This window comes from Maylandia zebra, linkage group LG6 (assembly GCF_041146795.1).
Source record: "Maylandia zebra isolate NMK-2024a linkage group LG6, Mzebra_GT3a, whole genome shotgun sequence".
NCBI lineage: Eukaryota > Metazoa > Chordata > Actinopteri > Cichliformes > Cichlidae > Maylandia > Maylandia zebra.
In genome coordinates this window covers 5,270,625-5,292,136 of record NC_135172.1, presented here as the reverse complement: position 1 = coordinate 5,292,136, position 21,512 = coordinate 5,270,625, and the positions used below count along the sequence as shown (strand labels likewise).

The 21,512-nt window shown below is 41.5% G+C and overlaps 2 protein-coding genes across 12 annotated transcripts in view; both read right to left on the bottom strand.

Annotated features, from left to right (window-relative positions):
* LOC101471411 (uncharacterized) overlaps positions 1 to 21,512 on the bottom strand; it is a 34,828-nt gene that overhangs the window by 11,543 nt on the left and 1,773 nt on the right. For 3 of the 11 annotated variants that reach the window (XR_003024340.2, XR_013098811.1, XR_013098810.1), the window contains exons 1-3: positions 2,558 to 2,877; positions 1,557 to 1,892; positions 725 to 811 (exon numbers count right to left, since the gene is read on the bottom strand). The exons of 1 other annotated variant lie outside the window; for it this stretch is intronic. The gene's annotated coding sequence lies outside the window, so the exon portion shown is untranslated. Of the gene's footprint in view, positions 1 to 724; positions 812 to 1,556; positions 1,893 to 2,557; positions 2,879 to 2,931; positions 3,171 to 21,512 lie in introns of those variants that run through there. 7 more of the 11 variants (XR_013098812.1, XM_076884560.1, XM_076884559.1 and 4 more) reach the window with 7 other exon arrangements.
* Positions 5,314 to 21,234, bottom strand: LOC101472269 (uncharacterized). The gene is made up of 5 exons (XM_004562209.4): positions 20,869 to 21,234; positions 17,887 to 18,228; positions 17,682 to 17,753; positions 17,496 to 17,588; positions 5,314 to 8,559 (listed from the first exon to the last, which is right to left on the bottom strand). The coding sequence occupies exons 1-5, from the start codon at positions 20,918 to 20,920 to the stop codon at positions 8,420 to 8,422; spliced, it is 699 nt and encodes a 232-aa protein (XP_004562266.3). The 5' UTR covers positions 20,921 to 21,234; the 3' UTR covers positions 5,314 to 8,419.

Below are 21,512 nucleotides of genomic sequence, written 5' to 3'. Positions count from 1 at the left end.
ATCTGCTGGTGAGGAATTTTTCAAATATCATGTATCAGTGTTGAAGCCAGTTCCTTTCACTTTAATTGTGTTGAACTCTGATAAGTAATGGAAAAAGTATTGCAACAATGTGACTGACAGAAGATGAGTTGTGCAGTCTGGTGACTGGTGGCATGCTGACAACAGCAGTTTTTGTGAATTTTAACGCAACCTTTAAAACTTAGGTACTTTCAAACCTTGACTTCACAAAGAGGAAGCTAGCCCTCTACACGACTTCACGTGTAACCCACTTCTCTAGCTCATACACGAGTTTTCACAGGAACTGCGTGCAGCCAACAATGCAAAAGTGAGTCATTTTTCAGAATATAAAAATCAAACCACAAGTTTGCAGTATGAATGAAGAGTTCTTTTATTTTTAAAGATGTTTATCATTGCAGAAAGCTGATTCCTAGTAAAACACTGGGGATGGCTGCAGTGGACTCTGCTATTACGCTTGATGCATCACTTTCATGACTTAATGGGACACTTAAAAAGAAACGATTCGTCATCAGCTCAAAATGTCTGCTGTGAAGAAAAAAAAATAGGTCATTCAACATCTTTTCTCTGTGTTGTGGTGAGGTCTGCATTAAGGTCTCTACTGGTAATACAAAGCAGCCTGAGCTGAATGCTGTTGTGATTTCACACTATAAATAAAACTAAATTGAACTTAATTAAGTGAAAAGAAGAAAAGTTCAAAGTCACTTGCCTGGATCATTTGGCTTCAGCGTTGTGGTTGTGCTGTGGAGATTTGGAGATGTGGTTGTGCTGGACCTGACATTAATCTCTTTGGTTACTGTAAAAATAAATAAATTCTCAGAATTTGAAATATATGAGACTGTCTAAACAAAAGAAAATTTTTATTTTTTTTAAAAGATAGCATGTCTGATAGTGTCCTCCAAGTCCATGTTAAATTACTTTGGATAAAACAAAACAGAATAAAGTGCTATTTTAATTTTATTGTGTTCCACTTCTCTTCCGCTTATCCTTGTTAGGGTTACAAGGAGGAGCTGGAACCTATCCCAGCTACCATAGGGCAACCGGCAGGGCGCACCCTGGACATGGTGCACCGTGGGCAGGTGCCCCGTGGGCAGGTGCCCCGTGGGCAGGTGCCCCGTGGGCAGGTGCCCAGTCTGACACAGGACTAACAAATAAAGACCACACTCACATTCACACCTGTGGGAAAGTTATAATGATAAGTGGAAAGCTAGATTGCTGTGAAACTGTGAACATCAACACAGAAAAGTACTAAACAACACAGCACAACATCAGCCAGATTCAGTCACATTCATGCCGTTCAAGCTTCCTTTGTGACAAAATCAAAATATACAAGGACACAATGGTTCACTCTGTGTTATCAAAGCTATAACTGTTAACATGAAATAAAGCCCTCACATCTTTTGCATGTTATTTGGGACTGTTTACATTTAAAGGGAAAGTCACTTTTCTGCTCTTTCTTTAACCAAATTCCAAAACCAAATATAAAGGTACGTTTGACAAAACTTAGTATCAAACTAAACTTGGTTATTTAGAGTGTTTACCATTAAGATGAACGATGCAAAAGGCTTTCAGTTTTGGCACAAAACACCTGTAATGCCCACTATCAGACAGGCGTGCTGAGAAGATCTGCAGGGTTAGATTTCCTCTGCTAAGGTCTCCAGAGTCGATACTTGCTCTGCTTCTATAGCTCGCCGCCTGTGCACCATGATTTTCCTGCCCGTGTCGCCACGAGAAGACTACATCATTCAAGTCAGTGTGTTTCCAGTCCACGGTATAAGCAGACAGGTCAACTGAGGGATCCACATAACATGGTAATGAGACATTACGACCTTCTTCTGCCTGAATCAGTGGGGATGGGCAATAGCTTTGAGGAGTTTCTGGGGAGGGAAAAAAAGCAACATTTATATAATTTGACAGTCTCCAAATTACATTTGAATTCTCAACGAAATGTGTTAGTTTATTGTTCAGTAGCAGGACTTCAAGCATTCTGAGCCCACAGTCAGATATTTTTTACCCTAAGAAATTCCAAAGGACCCAGAGCAGGAAGTTTATAGACCATCTGCTCAGATGGAAATACCACCTTCCATCTAAAGTGTAACCATAACTGCACTCTTATTAACCGCATCGGTTCGCCATAAAGCCAACAATGATGCAAACAAAAACCACTCCGACAAAATAAGCTGATGATCACGATTACTGTTCGCAGCCAAAGAAAAAGCCGGTGCCGACTCTGGCGGCAGAGCACTACAAATGCTCTACTGCCGATAACCTGTTCGTTGACTGATTAAAAGTATCATCATGCCATTAACGGCTTTGGAAATCTTCCTCTCCCTGCTTTCTTATCAGTGTTGCGCCAAAAATTGATTTAGTGTTTCCGCTGTGAACTTCAAGAGTTGAGAAGCCACAGAATTGCATCACACAACAGAAGCCATTAGGTTTTTAACACCGGTAAAATCATACAGGCTTACAAATACACGAACAGCCTGTAGTTCTCCTGGTGATGTAAACGTACAAACTTGCCATTTAAATAAGTTCGAGTTACCTGCTGAAGAAAAAACCCCAAGAAAGCACAGCGCGATGATCGGAGCGAGTGTGTCCATCAGGGAAGCCAAAACATTTACGCGGCCAGTTAAGCGCAGGTTCGTTTAAGCTAGCTGTAAACGAGCTAGCGCTTAACGACGAACCACCTCCTCCCGTCCGCAGACATCGTTTACCCGTCTACACTGTAAATGTCACTAAATGCCGCTGTTAGCACAAGTTTAGGTACGTTTTTGTTTTTTCAGATTACATGTTCTTTATAGGAAAAATGTCCGTTTACAGGGAATGTAATGAATCATCAGAAATTCCCTGATTGCACTGCTCAAAAGAAATTGTTTTAAATGCTCTGAAATTCTCCTTTTTATATCAGCTACAAACCTCAGGATAAAGCAGCCAAAATGTACAGTTGCACTGCCGCATTTAGACGCTGATCGCACACGGTTTTCTTCCAACTTTGACTCACTGTGCAAACTCCCACATGGTTTTACGTCGTGTGTGTATATCAAGTATTGCCAAGCATAAGAACCACGATTCAAATAATTTTCCTAATGGTATAAAAGGATACTTCATATTTCCATGGTCTAGGTACAGTATACACCCTCACAGTGGCACTCTGTCAATATCAACTCTGATATGTTTCTAAATAGTGATAGCGGGTCAGGGGAGGGTATCCAATAACCTTCTTACTATTAGGCAACAGTCCAACAAAGTTCAGTTAAACTGCAAGAGTCACTATAACATACAGTCTGCTTCTCAGAATCAGAAAGGGTTTTATTGCCAAATGTTGAGCAGGTTTACATTTGGAAATTGCTGCGGTGCTTCAGTGCAAACATACTGCCATAAATTACGCTTAAATAGACATGAAATAAAAATAAGAATAAGAATTAAAAGTGCTATGTAGAAAGATATGTGCATGAGCTATACATGAGATATATACATGAGTGCAGGTGGTGATCAGTGCCAAACATGGAATGATGCAGTGACACAGCGTAGGGTCATGTGTTAGTGGTGGGAACAGTCATACGGTTATTGTTCATGTGTCCAAGAGGGGAAGAAACTGTTCTTATGGCGAGAGGTTCTGGTGCGAATGGACCGGAGCCTCCTGCCTGAGGGGAGCAGGTCAAACAGACTGTGTCCAGGGTGAGAAGGGTCAGCTGAGATCCGAGCTGCACGCCCCAGTGTCCTGGAGGTGTACAGGTCCTGCAGAGATGGGAGTCTGCAGCCAATCACCTTCTCAGCAGAGCGCACAACACGCTGCAGTCTCTGTTTGTCCCTGATAGTGGCTCCAGCGTACCACACGGTGATGGAGGAGGTGAGGATGGACTCGATGATTGCAGTGTAGAACTGCATCATCGTCCGTGTTGGCAGGTTGAATTTCTTCAGCTGCCTCAGGAAGTACATCCTCTGCTGGGCTTTCTTGATGACGGAGGTGATGGTGGGCTCCCACTTCAGGTCCTGGGTGATGGTGGTACCCAGGAAGCGGAATGAGTCCACAGAGGTGATGGGGGTGTCAGACAGGATGATGGGGGGGAGTGGGGCTGTGTGCTTCCTGAAGTCCACAATAATTCTAAATTGAAACTAAATGAAGTTCCTGGAATAAGACGTCAGAAACAGGGTGTCTGACTGGATACGTCCTCTGGACAGCATTACGTTGGCCCCTAATGTTGTGGGCATTTTTCTATCAGAGTTCTTCAGCATCCAACAAATCTCTAGAAACACAGTACTCTTAAAACTCGCAATATCCTGTGTCAGAGCGATTCTGGAAAAGTAGTATACTACTAGTAGTACACTAGGCTGGATGGCTCATAGCAGACTTACCATCCGGAAATCCTACTCAAAAGCTTTTGGCTAAAGGTACAAATCTCAGCTAGAATGATTACTCATATGATAGATTATATTCTTCTAGTAGTAAAGTTGGGGGGAAAAAAAAAAAAAAAAAAAAAAAAAAAAAAAAAAAAGCATTATCAGTGTGTTCTCACCAATCCAGCTTCAGAATCCTCCACAGAGGAGCCGTCCTGGTTGGATTATTCATCGTTTCTGGTGTCACCAGCAGACCTCAGCACCGTACTCATTTGAACTGAGGGAAAGAACATCTCTATAATTTTGCTGCACATTACAGGGTCTCCACTTTTTCCACAAAATAGAGGCTGCTCAGCCCCTTTTGTGTGTAGAGGCTCTTTGTTGGTCTTCTGCTTCAGCTAATTGTCAGTGTGCACATCCAGGTACCTGTGCTCCACCAGCTCAACATGCTGTCCCAGGATGGACCGTCTTATAGGCATCGTCCTCAAACTGAACTCACTTTCTCTGGTCTTGTTCTTATTCAGAAGTAGATCACTTCTCCCACTGTGCATTTCGAAAGGCTGATTTTATATTTCACAATGCAAGAGTTAATTTAGAGTGGCCGAGTAACTGTAGGGTGAGATACTATGAAGCTGAAGTTGATAGTGCCTCCATGTTTCCCTATGTCGTCATTCAGAATTAAGAAAGATAAATAAAATAATTAAACAAACCTGATGAGATTTTGGAGCACCAAAGACATTTCCAAGGGCTTTTACTTTGAAATCCAGTCAGACTGACTTGAAATTAAGGTAAGGTAGGTCAAACTGGGAGGGTCTTACATAATACACACACACACACACACACACACACGTTTCTCCTTAAAAATGTAATACATTTAGAAAGAAAGAAACAATTTAGAGAGCACACGTAGCACAATTGTAGCAAAACATTTCAACACAACGAAGCAAACATTCAACACAATTAATTGTAGATACTTTATTTATATAGCACTCTTAACAGAATAAGAACCACAAAGTGCTTCACAATAATATAAAACAGATACATAAAACAGCACAATCGAACAAACTGCACAATTCTAGTTAAAAGCCAATCTAAATGAAAGAGTCTTAAGCTGCTGTTTAAAAGAATGAATGCAATCAAGGCAATGTAAAGATGGAGGCAAAGCACTCCACAACCTGGGGGCCACCGCTCTAAAACATCTCCTCTGGTCTTAAAACGACCAACAGCTTTTGATTAGAGGATCTCAGGCTGCGAGAGGGAGCGTGCGGTTGTAAAAGATCAGAGATGTAGGCAGGAGCCTCGTGATTCAGAGCTGGTGAAAGCTTAATGAGTGTCAGTATAAGTGTATAAGTATACTCTTTGAGACGATCATAACCTCATGCTTGGAGTAATAGGGTTTGGCCAGAGCACGTCTGGAACTGGTGCAGAATGTTGCGGCACGGTTTTTAACTGGTAAAAGAAAATTTAAGCATATTACTCCGGTTCTGGCCTCCTTACACTGGCTTCCAATTAAATTTAGGATCAATTTTAAACTCCTTTTACTGGTTTTTAAATCCTTAAATGGTCTGGTACCCGAATATATATGCTGCCCCTCATTCACTCCGGTCAGCTGAGCAGGTGTTGCTCAGAGTCCCTAAATGATGGATGAAAGTTGGAGGAGACGGAGCGTTCTATATTGTGGCCCCAAAGCTTTGGAACGATCTTCCTCTTCACATCAGGAACTCTAGATCAGTGCTGGTTTTTAAATCCAGATTAAAAACTCATTTTTATTTACTCGCCTTTGGTCGGCCATGTGTTGTTTTTAAAGTGCTATATAAATAAATTATGGTAAGATAAAATCGTTTAATGTGCAAACACGTGACAGGGGTTTCAAATGCAACTGCAAAATTAGCCACTTGGGGATTGTTTGCTAGCTAGAATGACAAAATTAGTGAAAGGTAAGTTTTGCTTAACCTTGTAAGCCCATCATAGAACAAGTCTTTACATTTTTCGATGCTATAGTGTCAGTTTTTGGAGGATTTCAAGTTGCTAAACATACAATACATACATTACAATCACTGTATCGCAAATTTTAATAATATGTATGCATTAAGTCCATAGTAACGACTTAAATTGCTAAAAAGGTGCAAAAAACTACAAATAAATTAAAAATTATATTTTTAACACATTTTTCTAATAAGAGATTTCAGAGGTGAAAACTGTTACAAAATAAATTTCCTGTGGTTCGGAACTATTTTGCATCCTCAGAATTTCATTTCTAACAAACACTAATTTTTATAAACTGCTGCAAAAACAAAAATCGATCTTGTGCACAATCTGCAACAGCATGTGCCTCAAAAATAAACTATTTCCAACTGTGTCACAGAGACTATACAGAAAGTCAAAGATGAACTTTCTGAAAAAAAAACCAAAACAAAAAACTACATTTCCCACAAAATGAGGCGATAGTTCCTGCTGACAACATGATAAAGTTTATTCAAACGCAGGAAGTGCTGTGAACAGCTGATCAGATCAGCAAAATTTGTCTGGATAATAATAAATTTTTTGTTGTTTCTTGCACTTTTTGCAAAGCCATTAGTGGAAGGAAACTGCAACCTGGGACAAGTTAAATACTGATATGGAAGTACAACTCCTCTGTTTTAATATGCAAAAAAATTATTGCTCTAGCTTATTTGGTTGCACTTCCACCAGGATTTTAAAATAGTTAATGGGATCGTGAACACTTTCATGGGCTTAGAAGGCTTTTAAATCCCTGCTACAAATTGCTATTAAGTAGGGCTGCCACAAATGATTATTCTGATAGTCGACTAGTCACCGATTATCTTTGCGATTAGTCGACTAATCAGATCATGCATCCAGCTTATTGCACCAGCTAATGCTATAACTATCATTAGCTTACAGCTTTAAGTGTTTAAGCTTTGTGCTAACTAACAATAAAGACAAGATGATAGTTGATTAAATGTTAATGAAGTTTGCAGATTGTTTTGGTGAAGTTTAATAAACTCCTTGCTATCTAAGATATAACAGGACACCGGAGTAAATTCTCACACTTCTGATAATCAGCTGTCTGCTTGACGTTTATTCAGCTGTGTAAAAGCTATAACTTTAATCTCAGCCAAACCGATTTACTCAGGAACAAATAAAATGCTAAAAAAAAGCCAAACAATAACATTGTTAAGTTATCTAAGTGACTCATATGTCATGTTTAACCTGAGTAGCGAAAGACTGCGGTGGGTTTGAAAACGATTTGCCGGGAGTCCGGTGTTCTCACGGCTCTAGTGAGCCTTGAACCCCGGCTAGCTATCGAGCTGGTCGGAGCGCTTTTAAAAATATGTGGTGTCCTGATAAACTGAGCAGATATTTGAGGTTTACACAGCTACATTCTCACCTGAAAATATGTTAAACGTTTATTTTGTGACCCAGAAAGAATAATAAGAGTAACATTAAAACTAACTAGCTGCCGCCATTGTTGGAAACTGAGCAGGGCCGCGCTATGAATTCTGGGATAGGTTGGGCCACGACCCATCCCGACCCATCCTTCAAATCTGGGGAAATGAAGGACGCATTTCTGGGCCGCATTTGTCGGAGTGTTCGAGTTTGGACAGTCTTCGTCGTGTGGCTGTAACGTAATCGGCCTACAAATGCGGGCACAGGAGGATGCAGTTCCTGAATTTGGAAACAGCTTCTTCTTCGGGGTTTAATGGCAGCTGGCATCCTTGTACATGCAGTGCTGCCATCTTCTGTTTCAGTCTGTTATTACACTCTTAAATCCTGCTACTTATTCCTGCGTATTTTGGAATCTTACAAAGCTTCAAACGACGTGTCGACTATTAAATCAGCCGTCGATGATTTTGATAGTCGACGTAATCGTGACTAGTCGACTGATCGTGGCAGCCCTACTATTAAGTAATTTGATTTTCCAAATAATTCATAAAACAATCTTACTTTTTTTCTACGTTTCCAGGAAATATTTAGTTGCACCTGAGCAACTGACAGAAGGATCAGATGAATGGCCCAAATGGTGGATATTCAAAAAAGCTTCTTTTCTCTGGCCGTGATGATGAGATTATCCTTTCAGTCCGTCAGTTCCTCTTGCTGATGGTTTCTTGAGCTGTTCCTCTTCATCTCCTTTCTTTGCTCTGTTACCTTGGGTTTCCAGCTCAGAGTCGTTCTCTTCAGTCTTCCTTTGGCATGTCTTACAAATCCCTGTGAGAACAAGAAAACCAGTTAGAAACTGAAATAATGCTGTACTATCCAAAAGCACTAAACCGAGGGCTGAATTAAAAAGCAAGGTTTCGTCTTATCCAGGTAAAAAATAGCTTCACCATTTCAGTCGGCAGCAAATAATTTCATTGTTCTACAAGCATTAACATGTGGTTCTAAAACATGTGGTTCTAAAACATGTGATTCTAAAACATCCAAACTGTACGTGCAGAAAACTTGACCTCTGACTTCAAGGTCAAGTCAAGGTCACTGGGAGAAACTCCAGGCCTCGAGAGCCGGTGTCCTGCAGGTTTTAGATGCATCCTTGATCCAACACAGCTCATTCAAATGGCTAAATTGCCTCCTCAACATGTCTTCAAGTTCTCTGGAGGCCTGGGAATCAACTAATCATTTGATTCAGGTGTTGACCCAGGGTGATATCTTAAATCTGCAGGACACTGGCCCTTGAGGCCTGCAGTTCCCCACCCCTAGTTTACAGTATCCTACAATGTGAATGCTAATGTTCGGTGGTTGCTGGAATACTGTTCTAAGCTGTGGTGTGCTGGCGGAGCAGCACAGCAAAGAAGGACACATCCAGGCTGGAAAAACTGATCAGGAAGGCTGGCTCTGTGGTCGGCATGAAGCTGGACACTCTGGTGACAGTGGCAGAGAAAAGGACATTAAAGAAACTGCTGGACATTATGGACAATGCTGGGCATCCTCTGCACACAGCCATTAACAACCAGAGGAGTCTGTTCAGTGACAGGTTGCTTCTCCCAAAGACCAACAGACTTAAAAAACTCCTTGTTCCACACGCCAAACTGTTTAACTCCTCTCTGGAGGGGAGAGGGAGGGGAAACAGGAGGACAAAGGAGGAGGGAACAGCTGTAGTGCCTCTTCACTGTACAATACTTAATATCCAACGGAGCAATAGACTCACAATACTTGAAATGTGCAAATCCCTTGCATTCTTATTCCTATTTATTCTATTTATCCCTTGTGTATACTCTGTATTTATATATATGGTATATTTCTGCTCACATTCTGTAACTTCTGTCGGTGCTGTGCTATTGGAAACCGAATTTCCCGGAGGAACCAACCCGAGGGATTAATAAAGTTTTATCTAATCTAATCGATTGGAGAAGTTAGTGTTCATCCTTCAGCTTTACTGTGCTAATGTTTATATTATACTAACCATAGCTGTGTAGCTGGCACCACCAAGCACATCATTACATACCAGCTAGCTCAACTTCAGTAACCCTACAAACGTCACACTGCTCTTTAGCTTTTTATCTTTATTTGTGTGGGAAGTGACAGCAGAGGTGCACGTTTGAATTTTTCAGAAATCTCTCAGTCAGAACGTGGTATATTATATTTAACCAAAAAACAAACAAACGGTTTATCTGAAGATGGTCAGGTATAGGGACAGGCCTGAAAAATGAGTGAAAAAGCAGCCAATGATCAGACAAAAAAGTAAAGAACTGGTGCTCAAGACCACAAAAAAAATAAATAAAAAAAAAGATAATAAAATTAACTAAACACATAAGTAAGAAGGCAAGAAAGTCTGTCTCATTGGAACTAACGTACAAATAAATATGAGTGATTCAAGACTTTGTAGAGTCACTTTAAACGGAAGCTGCAACATAACCAGCCGAACCATCTGGAAAGTTAACCAGACGCACCCACCTGGAGACCAACAACACTTCACATGGGTGGATTTTCAGAAAGCCCGGCTGATGGCCAAAGTGCCATTTATGTGTTGAGCTGAATGTGCAATTTAGAAAACACTAGCTCCCATCTGTTTTATATCCATGTCGTCTAATGTTTAACAGTATATGCTTATTATGGATAGCAATAGTGTTTGATTAAAGGTACAGTGCGAAATTTGGAACTTCAAAGAGATTAAAAAAATTAATTAATTTTAAACAAAATGAAAGTAAACTATGAGCACTCAGAAAATGAGCACAATTTAGCATACTATAATTTTATAAGAGATGGAAATTAGAAATGGTATCAGTGAGGGGGTACAACCTTAATATGAATGATATTTATCTCATCATGCGCAGAACTCACAAAGAAGCCATCGCACACGCAAGAGCGTCTGGTTTGAATGTGCTGCTACAGTTTCACAGCGCAGAGCTTCCTGCGCTCGGAGAGAAATCCTGCTTATGCTTTTAAACTTACTTTTGCTGTCTGGAGGCAGACAAAGGTAGACTGGGTCCTAATGTGATTGGTCACTTTGATCGACACTTGAGGTTACTGTGTTAAACTGAGTTACACTGTGACAGGGACAGAAAAGCTGTTTTAAACTGCATTTGTTTAGAAGTTGAAAAATAAAGGCTGCTGAATTAATCATCAGCAGTTACTGTTTGTTGTACATCAGTGGAAACACTGACAACTGTCACTGGATTATTTAATGTTAATTTAATTCTAAGGTTAGTTCTGAAGCCTCTGCACTGCTGCCCCATTAATCTGTTGTACAGTATTACACAGCTTTTAAAAATCACAATGAGAAGCACACATCATTGCTATTAAAAAAAACAACAACAACAGGAAAAAGTCAAGTAAACGTAATTTTATAAAATGTGTTTATGTTGTTGCCGGTGAGTGTACTTCACTCAGTGAAACAGCTGTACACATCTGGCTCCAGAGCTCCACACACCGTGACCACAGACAGTCTGTGGGATGGACAGCAGAGCAGGATGTGACACACTGTCTTTGGTAAGTAGCTCATTGGGCTGAACTAGTGTCTGATGAACAGTTCAGGTTGTTGCCATCATGCTGTATGAATCTAAAAGGTCATATAACTATAACACACTATGCTTGTAGCTGCTGCATGCCAGGTGTTATCTGCTGTTTACAGCTGTGGAAGAAGTACCCATCCTAAATCCTATACTTAGAGCTGGGCGATAGAACGATAACGATATGTATCGCGATATAACTTTTACTCGATAGAGAAATTAAACTATCGCGATAGACCTCGCCGCTCATCCTCTTAAAAAAAATTAAAAAAAAAAAAAAAAAGGTCAGCCAATCCAAATTAAGCAGCGCAGAGCCGAACCAATCACAGCCGCAGTGTCACGTCGCGTGACTTGTTACATACAGCACAAGTGCCAAGCCGCACATGTGTGTTTGTTTGGGAAGCAGCCAGCCACCGTACCGCCCGGGTAATGGAGGAAATGAGTGTGCCGACTAGAAAAATCAACCGAGCGTGACCGAAGAGAAAACAGATGATGGTTCCAACGCCGGAGAGATTGTCGAACGGAAGAGCCATAGAAGTTCCGTAGTGTGAAGGTGTTTCGGCTATTTCAAGTCTGACAAAAAACAGAGTAGCGTTCACTATAAATGTGCCGAAAGCAAGTCTGGAAATACAATAAACTGGTGCATGCGTCACACTGTGCGCCACGTTATTGTTTCGGTGAAATGAATTTCTACAATACTGTTACTGTTAATTCTACTCTCTGCAGTGTTTAAATGCTTACATATACACACAGTTACTGTCCCTCCACACATACGACTCGGTTCTGCTTCTATGCCCCAGCTTTGTTTACTTTTTCCCGCCGAGGCTTCTAGACTTCTGATTGGCCAACATTTCTGCACGGTTAGGAATCTAGCGCCACCTGCTGCTTTGGCATGTTCATAGCAGCGTTTTCCTTCATTTCTGCCTTTATGTGTGGACGGGATTATTTTTTAAAACGAAAACGGAAAATCTCCGTTTTCAAAAATACCCGTGTACGTGTGGACGTAGCCTCAGTCTCTGACTGGAAGCGCTAATTCGTCATTCGGCTTTTGTCAGACTAAAGTAACTATTAAAACTGTTTGAAAAGCTCAGCTATACAACAAGGAGAGATTGAGAATTTCCTTTTAGTTCTCAGTTTATTTGATATTGACAAAAGTTAGTCAGTTTTGTCTGTTCTTCTGTAAAACAAACTAAGATTTATTTTTAGAATTAATATTTTGTTTCTAAGTGGAATTGACAGTTTAGTCTGTTTTGTTTGTTCTATTTTGAAACTTAAACGCTTTAGCAGCTGCCTTTTGTGTAGTTTGCAATATTTGCCTTTATTTATCTGAAAAAGTCTCATGGTCCTTAATTAAGTACATCTACCCTGTTGAACTTATTATGGGAAATAAATATTTAAATAAAAACAAGCTGCTGATTATTTCACATTTTACTTGTGAGCAACGGCACATTTAAATCTTACAAATATAGTTATTTGGCTTATATCGTGATAGATATCGTTATCGCCTGAAATGAAAAAACATATCGTGATATGAAAAAAATCTTATATCGCCCAGCTCTACCTATACTTATATAAAAAAGTAATACTACAGTACATGTGCATTCTGTAAAAATACATTTTTACTGAAGTAAAAGTTCAAATGTTCTGTATTAAAATATACTTCAAACTCCATATAAGTGTTCAGTCATTAAAGTGTACACCACTGATGGGACTAATTCACTGAAGCTAAAAATCACACCACAATTAATTAGTTGATGTATATTTTATATGAATCTAATTCTGCTACATATGATTAGAGAAGTATTTGAATTTTTATAGTTATATTTTATGAATATAAAATCCATCCCAGAGATCTCCAGAACACCGGAGGCTGCCCACTCTCCCCGGCCGGGCGGAAGTGCACGCAGACGGCGCCGAGATCGTAAACAAAGGCGGGGTAGGCGCGGAGGGCTACGGGCTAAGCTAAAGCTAACACCACACCGGCTGCCTTTACCCAGTATTTTTCTCGCCAATGTCCATTCTCTGGCAAACAAAATGGATGAGATACGGCTCTCCATCACTAACAACAGACGGATTATGGACTCAAATGTCATGTTTTTCACCGAAACATGGCTGAACAACAGCTGCCCGGACAATGCTATCGAGTTAGCAGGACGCCACACACACCGAGCCGACAGGCTAGCAGATGACTCCGGCAAGACCAGAGGTGGAGGTTTGTGCATTTATATTAACAATGCTTGGTGCATGAACTCCACTATTACTGAGAGTCACTGCTCACCTAATGCGGAGTTTTTAATGGTCAAATGCAGACCTTATTATCTCCCCAGAGAACTACTTCGATCATACTCACTGCCGTGTATATCCCCCCCGACGCTAATGCTAGGTTGGCCATGAAAGAACTTTCTGCAGCCATTAACAAACACCAGAATAAACACCCCGAGGCTGCTTTTATTGTTGCTGGCGACTTCAACCACACCAACTTAAAGACAGTCCTCCCCAGATTCCACCAACATGTCTCCTGCCACACCAGAGGAGACAAGACTTTAGACCATGTGTATTCCAACCTGGCTGGAGCCTACAAAGCCACACCCCTCCCCCACATTGGACAATCGGACCATCTCTCCCTGTTCCTCACACCTCGGTATTGACCACTCATCCAACATGTGAAACCTGCTGTGAGGACAATTAAAGTGTGGCCAGAGGGGACAGACGCAGTGCTCCAGGACAGATTTAAAAACACAGACTGGAATATGTTCACCCACACAGACCTGGACCAGTACGCCTCATCTGTACTGGATTACATCTCCGAAACCACAGATAGTGTCACCACCCAGAAACGGATCACCATGTACCCCAACCAGAAGCCTTGGATGAACCGGGATGTTCGTCTCCTCCTGAAGGCCCGCAACACCGCCTTTAGGTCAGGAGATGCACACGCCTACAGTACAGCCAGGGCTAATCTAAAGAAGGGCATCAAAAAAGCCAAACACCATTACAAAAAGAAGGTAGAAGAACACTTCTCCAACTCCAACCCCCGACGTATGTGGCAAGGACTCCAGACCATCACAGACTACAGGACCACCAAACCCTCCCCCGCATCCTCTGATGTCTCCTTCCTCAACGAGCTCAACAACTTTTATGCTCGTTTTGAGCGAGGGAACCCCACAACCACAATCAAAGCAGACATGACGCCAGACCACCAACCTCTGACTCTCTCCCCCACCGATGTAGGAGCGGTGCTGAGCAGGATCAATGTCCACAAGGCTGCAGGTCCCGATGGCATCCCCGGGCATGTTCTCAGAGCGTGTTCTGGGGAGCTTGCAGGAGTGCTCACAGACATATTCAACCTGTCCTTGGCCCACGCTGTGGTACCGGCCTGCTTCAAATCCACCTCCATCGTCCCGATACCCAAAAACTCCAACCCATCTAGCCTCAATGACTACCGCCCAGTAGCACTCACCCCCATCATCACTAAGTGCTTAGAGCAGCTGGTCCTAGCACACTTCAAATCCTGTCCCCCCCCCCACCCTGGACCCCCACCAATTTGCATACCGCCAGAACAGGAGCACAGAGGATGCAGTCTCCATCGCACTGCACTCTGTCCTCTCACACCTGGACAACAACAACACCTACGCCAGAATGCTGTTTATAGACTTCAGTTCAGCATTCAATACAATCCACCCCTCACAACTCATCAGGAAACTGACAGACCTGGGCATCAGTTCCCTCATCTGCAAATGGTTACTGGACTTCCTGACCAACCGCCCCCAACATGTCCGGCTGGATAACCGCTGTTCATCTACAGTCACGATGAACACCGGTGTACCACAAGGCTGCGTGATGAGCCCTTTCCTCTACTCCCTCTTCACCCACGACTGCAGACCTGCTGATGGTTCCAACACCATCATTAAGTTTGCAGATGACACCACGGTGATTGGCCTCATCAGTGACAACGATGAGGCCGCCTACAGGGAGGTGGAGGATCGTCTGGCTGAGTGGTGCGACAGAAACAACCTGCTGCTTAACACCGAGAAGACCAAGGAGCTCATCGTGGACTACAGGAGGAATGCTGACCCACATCCACCCATCCACATTAAGGGGACGGCTGTGGAGCGTGTGAGCAGCTTCAAGTTCCTGGGAGTCCACATCTCCGAGGATCTCACCTGGACGACCAACTGCTCCAAGCTGGTCAAGAAGGCTCACCAGCGCCTCTTCTTCTTGAGGACTGAGGAAGAACCACCTGTCCTCAGACATCCTGGTGAACTTCTATCGTTGCACCATCGAGAGCATCCTGACCAACTGTATAACAGTCTGGTACGGGAACTGCTCTGCCTCGGACCGGAAGGCGTTGCAGAGGGTCGTGAAAACTGCCCAGCGCATCGCCGGAGCACCACTTCCTGCCATAAAAGATATCTACAGGAAGCGGTGTCTGAAAAGGGCTGGGAAAATCATCAAAGACCCCAGTCACCCATCACATGGACTCTTCACCCTCCTGCCCTCTGGGAGGCGCCACAGGAGCCTCCGGACTAAGACCACCAGGTACCGGAACAGCTTCTTCCCCACAGCTGTCAGACTCCTGAACTCTGCCTCCTGACATCTGACCCACGTTAACACATGGACTGGACATACACACACACACAATGGACAACTGTACCCTCAAACACACAATAATAACATGGAGTGAACCACCACTCACAACCACTAGCACTTTATATAGCCTCTGTAGAAACTATCTACACCCTCACTTATCTTAACTGCACTACTGTATAGCTCTGTGTAAATAATCATTCTGTACATTCAATAATCTTTAATCCTACAACTGTTTATAACTTGCATAGTTCCCATTTCTGTATAGCTGTATATCTCAGATTTCTGTAAAGTTATTTATTTCATATTCTGTATAGTTTTTCATATTTATATCCTGTTCATAGCCTGCACATAGCTTGTACTCACTACAGCCTGTACATACTTATAGTTATAGAATATTCACAACATACCGTGTACATTATAGCATACCATAATAGACCCATTTCTGTAATATACTTACATATCTATACTATTGCTAATATATATTGTAATATATCTATATCACTAAAGCACTTCTGGATGGATGCAAACTGCATTTCGTTGCCCTGTACCTGTGCAATGACAATAAAGTTGAATTCTATTCTATTCTAAAGCAAAGAGTTGATCTGTGCTACATATCAGTTGTGAGGATGTGTTGATGTTTTGAAAGCGCAGTTTGCTAGTTTAACTACAGCAGTTACTTCTGTTGTACTGATTTATGACGGGCTTCACTTTAATGCTGAAACTCATCTTAAAGACTTATTAAAGACTTCAAGGGCACGTTTTGAAACGTGCCGTTACATGTGTTTCCTGCAGACTGAGCAACTTTATGTTGATTGGTTTAAACATCTTTATTTTAGCCAAACTTATAGTTGCCACATTCTGATGCACACTTTCTTTCCTGGTCCTCGTTATAAGTTTTAAGCTATGTAATACTGTACAAGAGAACTTACTTTTGAATCCTCTGCTTTCTTCAGCATTAAAGTAATACAGTGACAGTTTTGCCACTGCTATGTTTTCAAAATGTTAACAAGTACGGTTTAAAACAGCGTTTCTGTCGCTGCCACAGCGTACCTCAGTTTAACACAGTAACCTGAAGTGTGCATCAAAGTGACCAATCACATTAGCACTGTGTGCTACATTGGTCTCCGCCTCCAGACGGTAAAAGTACATTTATTCGTTTGAGCAGGATTTGCCTCTGAGTGCAGGGAGCTACTCGCTGAGTGTGAAACTATAGCAGTGTGTGCAAAGCAGACTATCTGCACGGTTTGTTGAATTTACATGCGTGGAATTTAAATGCGCTTGTGCATTTGTTATGACGTAAATATCATTCCACACCTTTACATCACTTTTTGTGACTTGTCGTTCAGTAGCTGTTTGTTAGGGGTGCATTTATTAGGGGAAACAAACGAGTGCTGGTTGTTTAAAATAGCTTTGCACCATAACGGAGCTCAGCCTGTACAGCCTGTGCCGAAAAACAAATAATGAATCCTCTTGTGGTCCTCATTTGATCAATGGACTTCAGCTGAGAAACCAGATCTATGAATCAACTTGACTGAGCGTACCAATTCAAAAGTCTGAATGCAAAAGTCGGTGATGGCTAAATTAAAAATGTAATGCTGTTTAACTCACTGTTCTTGAAGAGCATCAGGAAAACAGTAGCTATGAGAAGAGCAAAGACGGGAATGAGGGCATAATAATGATGACTGTTCTCTGGTGCAGGATCTAAAGGGAAAAGCAAAGTGTTTGTAAGGTATACGTCTTGATTTTCTTTTTTTTTTTTCAAACAAACCGATGACCTCATTGTGCCAGTCTTACCTGTATCTGGCATTTCCTCTGTTGCTGTTGTGCTGGTGTCATTCTCCTTAGTAAGGTTTTGCTTATCTGTCACTGTTTCAAATGAGGTAAAAACCATCAAGTTGTTTTAATTCTGTTTCTTACTTACCTAACCATATACAATTCCAACATTTATTAAGTAATACCAGTGATATCAAATAATGAACAAGCTCATGAACCAACTTACCAACAACATCAAAAAAACAGGCATATTTTGAATTTGGGATAAACCATTTGTACTTTCCGCTATCAGACTGCTGGACTGATCGGATCCGTACAGTCATCAATCCTCTCCTCATGTCCTCATTGATGAACTTCACCCGGTTTCTGTATTGTGAATGAAGATCTTCCTTTCCATTTCGACAGGTGTAGATGACACTTGTGGGGTAACTTGTATTTCCATCGACTCGTTTCAGAACCAGAGAAGGGCACTTCAAGTTGGTTCTCGGGGGGATTTCACACTGAAAAGTGAGATCATCACCGTTTGATCTTTCGATTTCCTGAGTAGAGCTCGAAGTTTGAAGTTTTCCTGGAGAAACAAACAGTTTTAACATGAACAAAGACTGCACATACATTGTCTCCACTTTCAAGTTCATGCAGGTACATATGGTTAAAGCGGGGGTCACCAAGCTAAACAAGAAACATACAGCTATCTGTTAATCTGTTTACCCAGACAGTGCAAGTTGTACATACCAAGCATTTCGTTTAAACACACTATTGGATTTGTTCAGGAAGTCATGCAAACTGTAAGAATAGGGACTGTAAAAAATTTAACTTTTCCCTTTTAAAAAAGGGGGAAAAAAGAAATTCTGGCATTTTCAGTAAGCTAACCGAAGTTAGGGCTGCACATTGTGACAGCTTTCACCATTAGTTCATTTGATTATTGCATTATTGCAGGGGTGTCAAACTCAAATACACAGTGGGCCAAAATTCAAAACTGGAACAAAGTCGCGGGCTAATGTTAATAATTATTATTAAAAAAAAAAAAAAAAAAATCTTCCTCCAGATATAAGAATGAATCTTTTCTTATGGACTCAAACAAGTTTGGCTGAAAAACTGAATATGGAACAAGCAAAGCTTAATACTAAACAATATATATATATATTAGCTGTATAATACCAGTAGGCCAGCTCTGATAGGAATTTGGTATGGCTTCGCGGGCCAAATGTAATAGACTATGTGCACGTTAGCATATGCTGCTTCCGGTGCGGAAACTCCTGTGGGGAGCTTTGTTTCCGGTGCCTGGTTTATGGTCCAAAACAAGTAAAGCAAATGAATGAATCAAGCAGTGATTTACATTTCTATAGATGTCTCGGGCATTTACCCAATATATCTGTAAATGACGTTCATCGACTTGTGATATTTTTCCCCCCGCGCCTCAGAGCAAAAGAGAAAAGGGATTCAAATGTTATATTTCTCAGCTGTCCCTCGTGTATTGCGGGTGTTATGTCCTAAAAATAACCAGCGAGAGGTGAAATCAAGTAGCCAATTTTAGTTTTTGATGGTGCAAAACGTTTCGTGGACATACAGCACTGCACTTCAGAGTCACACTGCCAGAGATCGATGCAGCGATTCTGTACTGTACAGGAGAGACGTCACGGAGGAGATCGTCTGCAGCGATCAGGACGCAGGACACAATGTGATGTAAAAAAAAAAATAAGCATGCAAACTTGCACTAAAAAAATCTGTGAAACAGCGAGGTGAAAGGTGAACCGCGTTATAGTGAGGGACCGCTGTAATTTTGAAGGTAAGTCACAACATACCCTTCGTAAATACTAATGTATAGAAACCGTTACCAGCAATCATTCATTTTTTGTGTGGCTTTTTTCAGGGTTTGTTAACATGCTGTGTAGGTGTGTACTTGACTAGCTGATCTCGACATAACGGGGGAAACATCTGGTTTGACTATTCTTCACCTGTAGTTTGAATGCTGAACATTTGCCTGTTTAAATCATCAGACCAGTCACTACACAGAGATGTGCTTCTGAATGTGGACGATGCGTCTTCTGCAGTGATGCAGTTCTGCTTGTGTTGAGTGATGTAAACAACTGATCGATCTAAACTCTTTAAACGTCAAAACTGATCATTAGATTTTTTGACACAACAGTGGTGAGTGTTCCCACCTTCTGCTCTTTGCAACTTAACGCGATCTTTCCGTTTTCGAGTTCTGGACATGATTTTGGAGGATATCTTCGCAGTAGTGATTGACCGCAAAGTAAAGCTACCGAAAATGTACAACCCCACATCCCATCTCAAACCAGGAAGTCAGCATTTTCTCGTGCAGAGGGTCTATTAGGCTGCGGGCTAAATTGGCGCGTGGGCCCGAGTTTGACACCTGTGTGTTATTTGATTATACAAGTTGTCAAAAGCAATATTTTGAATCACAGCCCAAGACCTCAAATAGCTTTTTTGTTGACAGAGTTTACAAACTTCCTAACAGTTTTCTATCATTGTACACAGCACGTTTCTCAATCTTTTTCTTTTCTAAACGAGGATCTTTTCAGAGACTTTTGTTTGTTTTGTGCCAGACTCTTTATATCACGATTATTTCACACACTTGTGAGTAAACCATACAAATGACAAACCTGCGGCAGTTCACTCATGAAATGTGAGGAATGCAAAACAATCAAGAACTTGCTTACTTGGGTATTTATTGCACTGTGTACCACATCAAATATACAATTAGTATAAAATCTTCCAAGTTAAAAGAGAGAAGCTAGACATAAAGATTTCACCAAATTTGGAAAGAAGAGTTTCTAAATCCTAAACTGGTAATACAAGCAACCTAGGTAGCCACAACACAATAACAACAATCGTTTAGCGTTTGCTAAACAATTGCTTAGCGCCTTAAAATTGACATTTGTGGCGTTATGCTGGGTTTACTACACTGTATATACACATCAGGTCTCAGTTCAAAAGAAAAACTAAGTTCAAAACTGTAAAAGCAGTTAGCTAAACAGAGCACAGGTACCTGTTGCGCTGTTAGCCTTAGCTTTCAACGAGTCGAGTGAGGTGGGAGAGTTTGAATAGCACACAGAGCAATTAAAACGCAGTAACCTCTTTTAAAGGGTTCGTGAAACCCAAAGTAGTGTTGCTACATTAGGCTCAAAACAGAAAAATAACCGTGTCCGTGTAGCTTCCAAAGTGGCGTACTCTTAAATGCACTTACCGGTGTGAAGCAACGCGAAAGTTAAAGCCAAAAAGAGCGTTTTTTCGAACATAGTTAAATTTGTTCAACCAGGATACGAAAACTTTACTTCAATACGGGCTCAGTTGGACTGATATCCAGAACCTTCTCACGAGAACAGATTAGGTTATTTCACGTCTTCAATGTTCCCGCGAAACATTTACATCTAATGGAGGCGGATCAGTTGAGAGGACCAATGGGCGGCTGTCAAATGGTTGACAGGGAAGTGTGTGTTTGCTACGCATGCGTAAGAACGCAGTGACGTTTCATGTGTATATCTTCGTTGCGAATATACAGAGTGAGTGCCACTGTGTCTTGAGCACATTCTGGTTTATGATATCAAACACCTTCTAGTAGGAAGTCCTTTCTGCAGTCGCTTTGAAGTGCTAGGACACATGTTTATACTTTTTTGGGTGGAGGTTAGTCCTCTCGGGAAACAATCATCACGTGTCACTGTTGCCGTGAATATTGGTATAATTGTAACGCAATCCGTAAGAATTACTGGTCCAATGTTATTAGAGTAGCCTGTTCCTCTGCGAAAGGCGGTTCCATACAGTCCACATTACAAACGCCATTAGCAGCTACTCTCTTTAATCGTTTGTATGACATGATTCCCACACAGTATA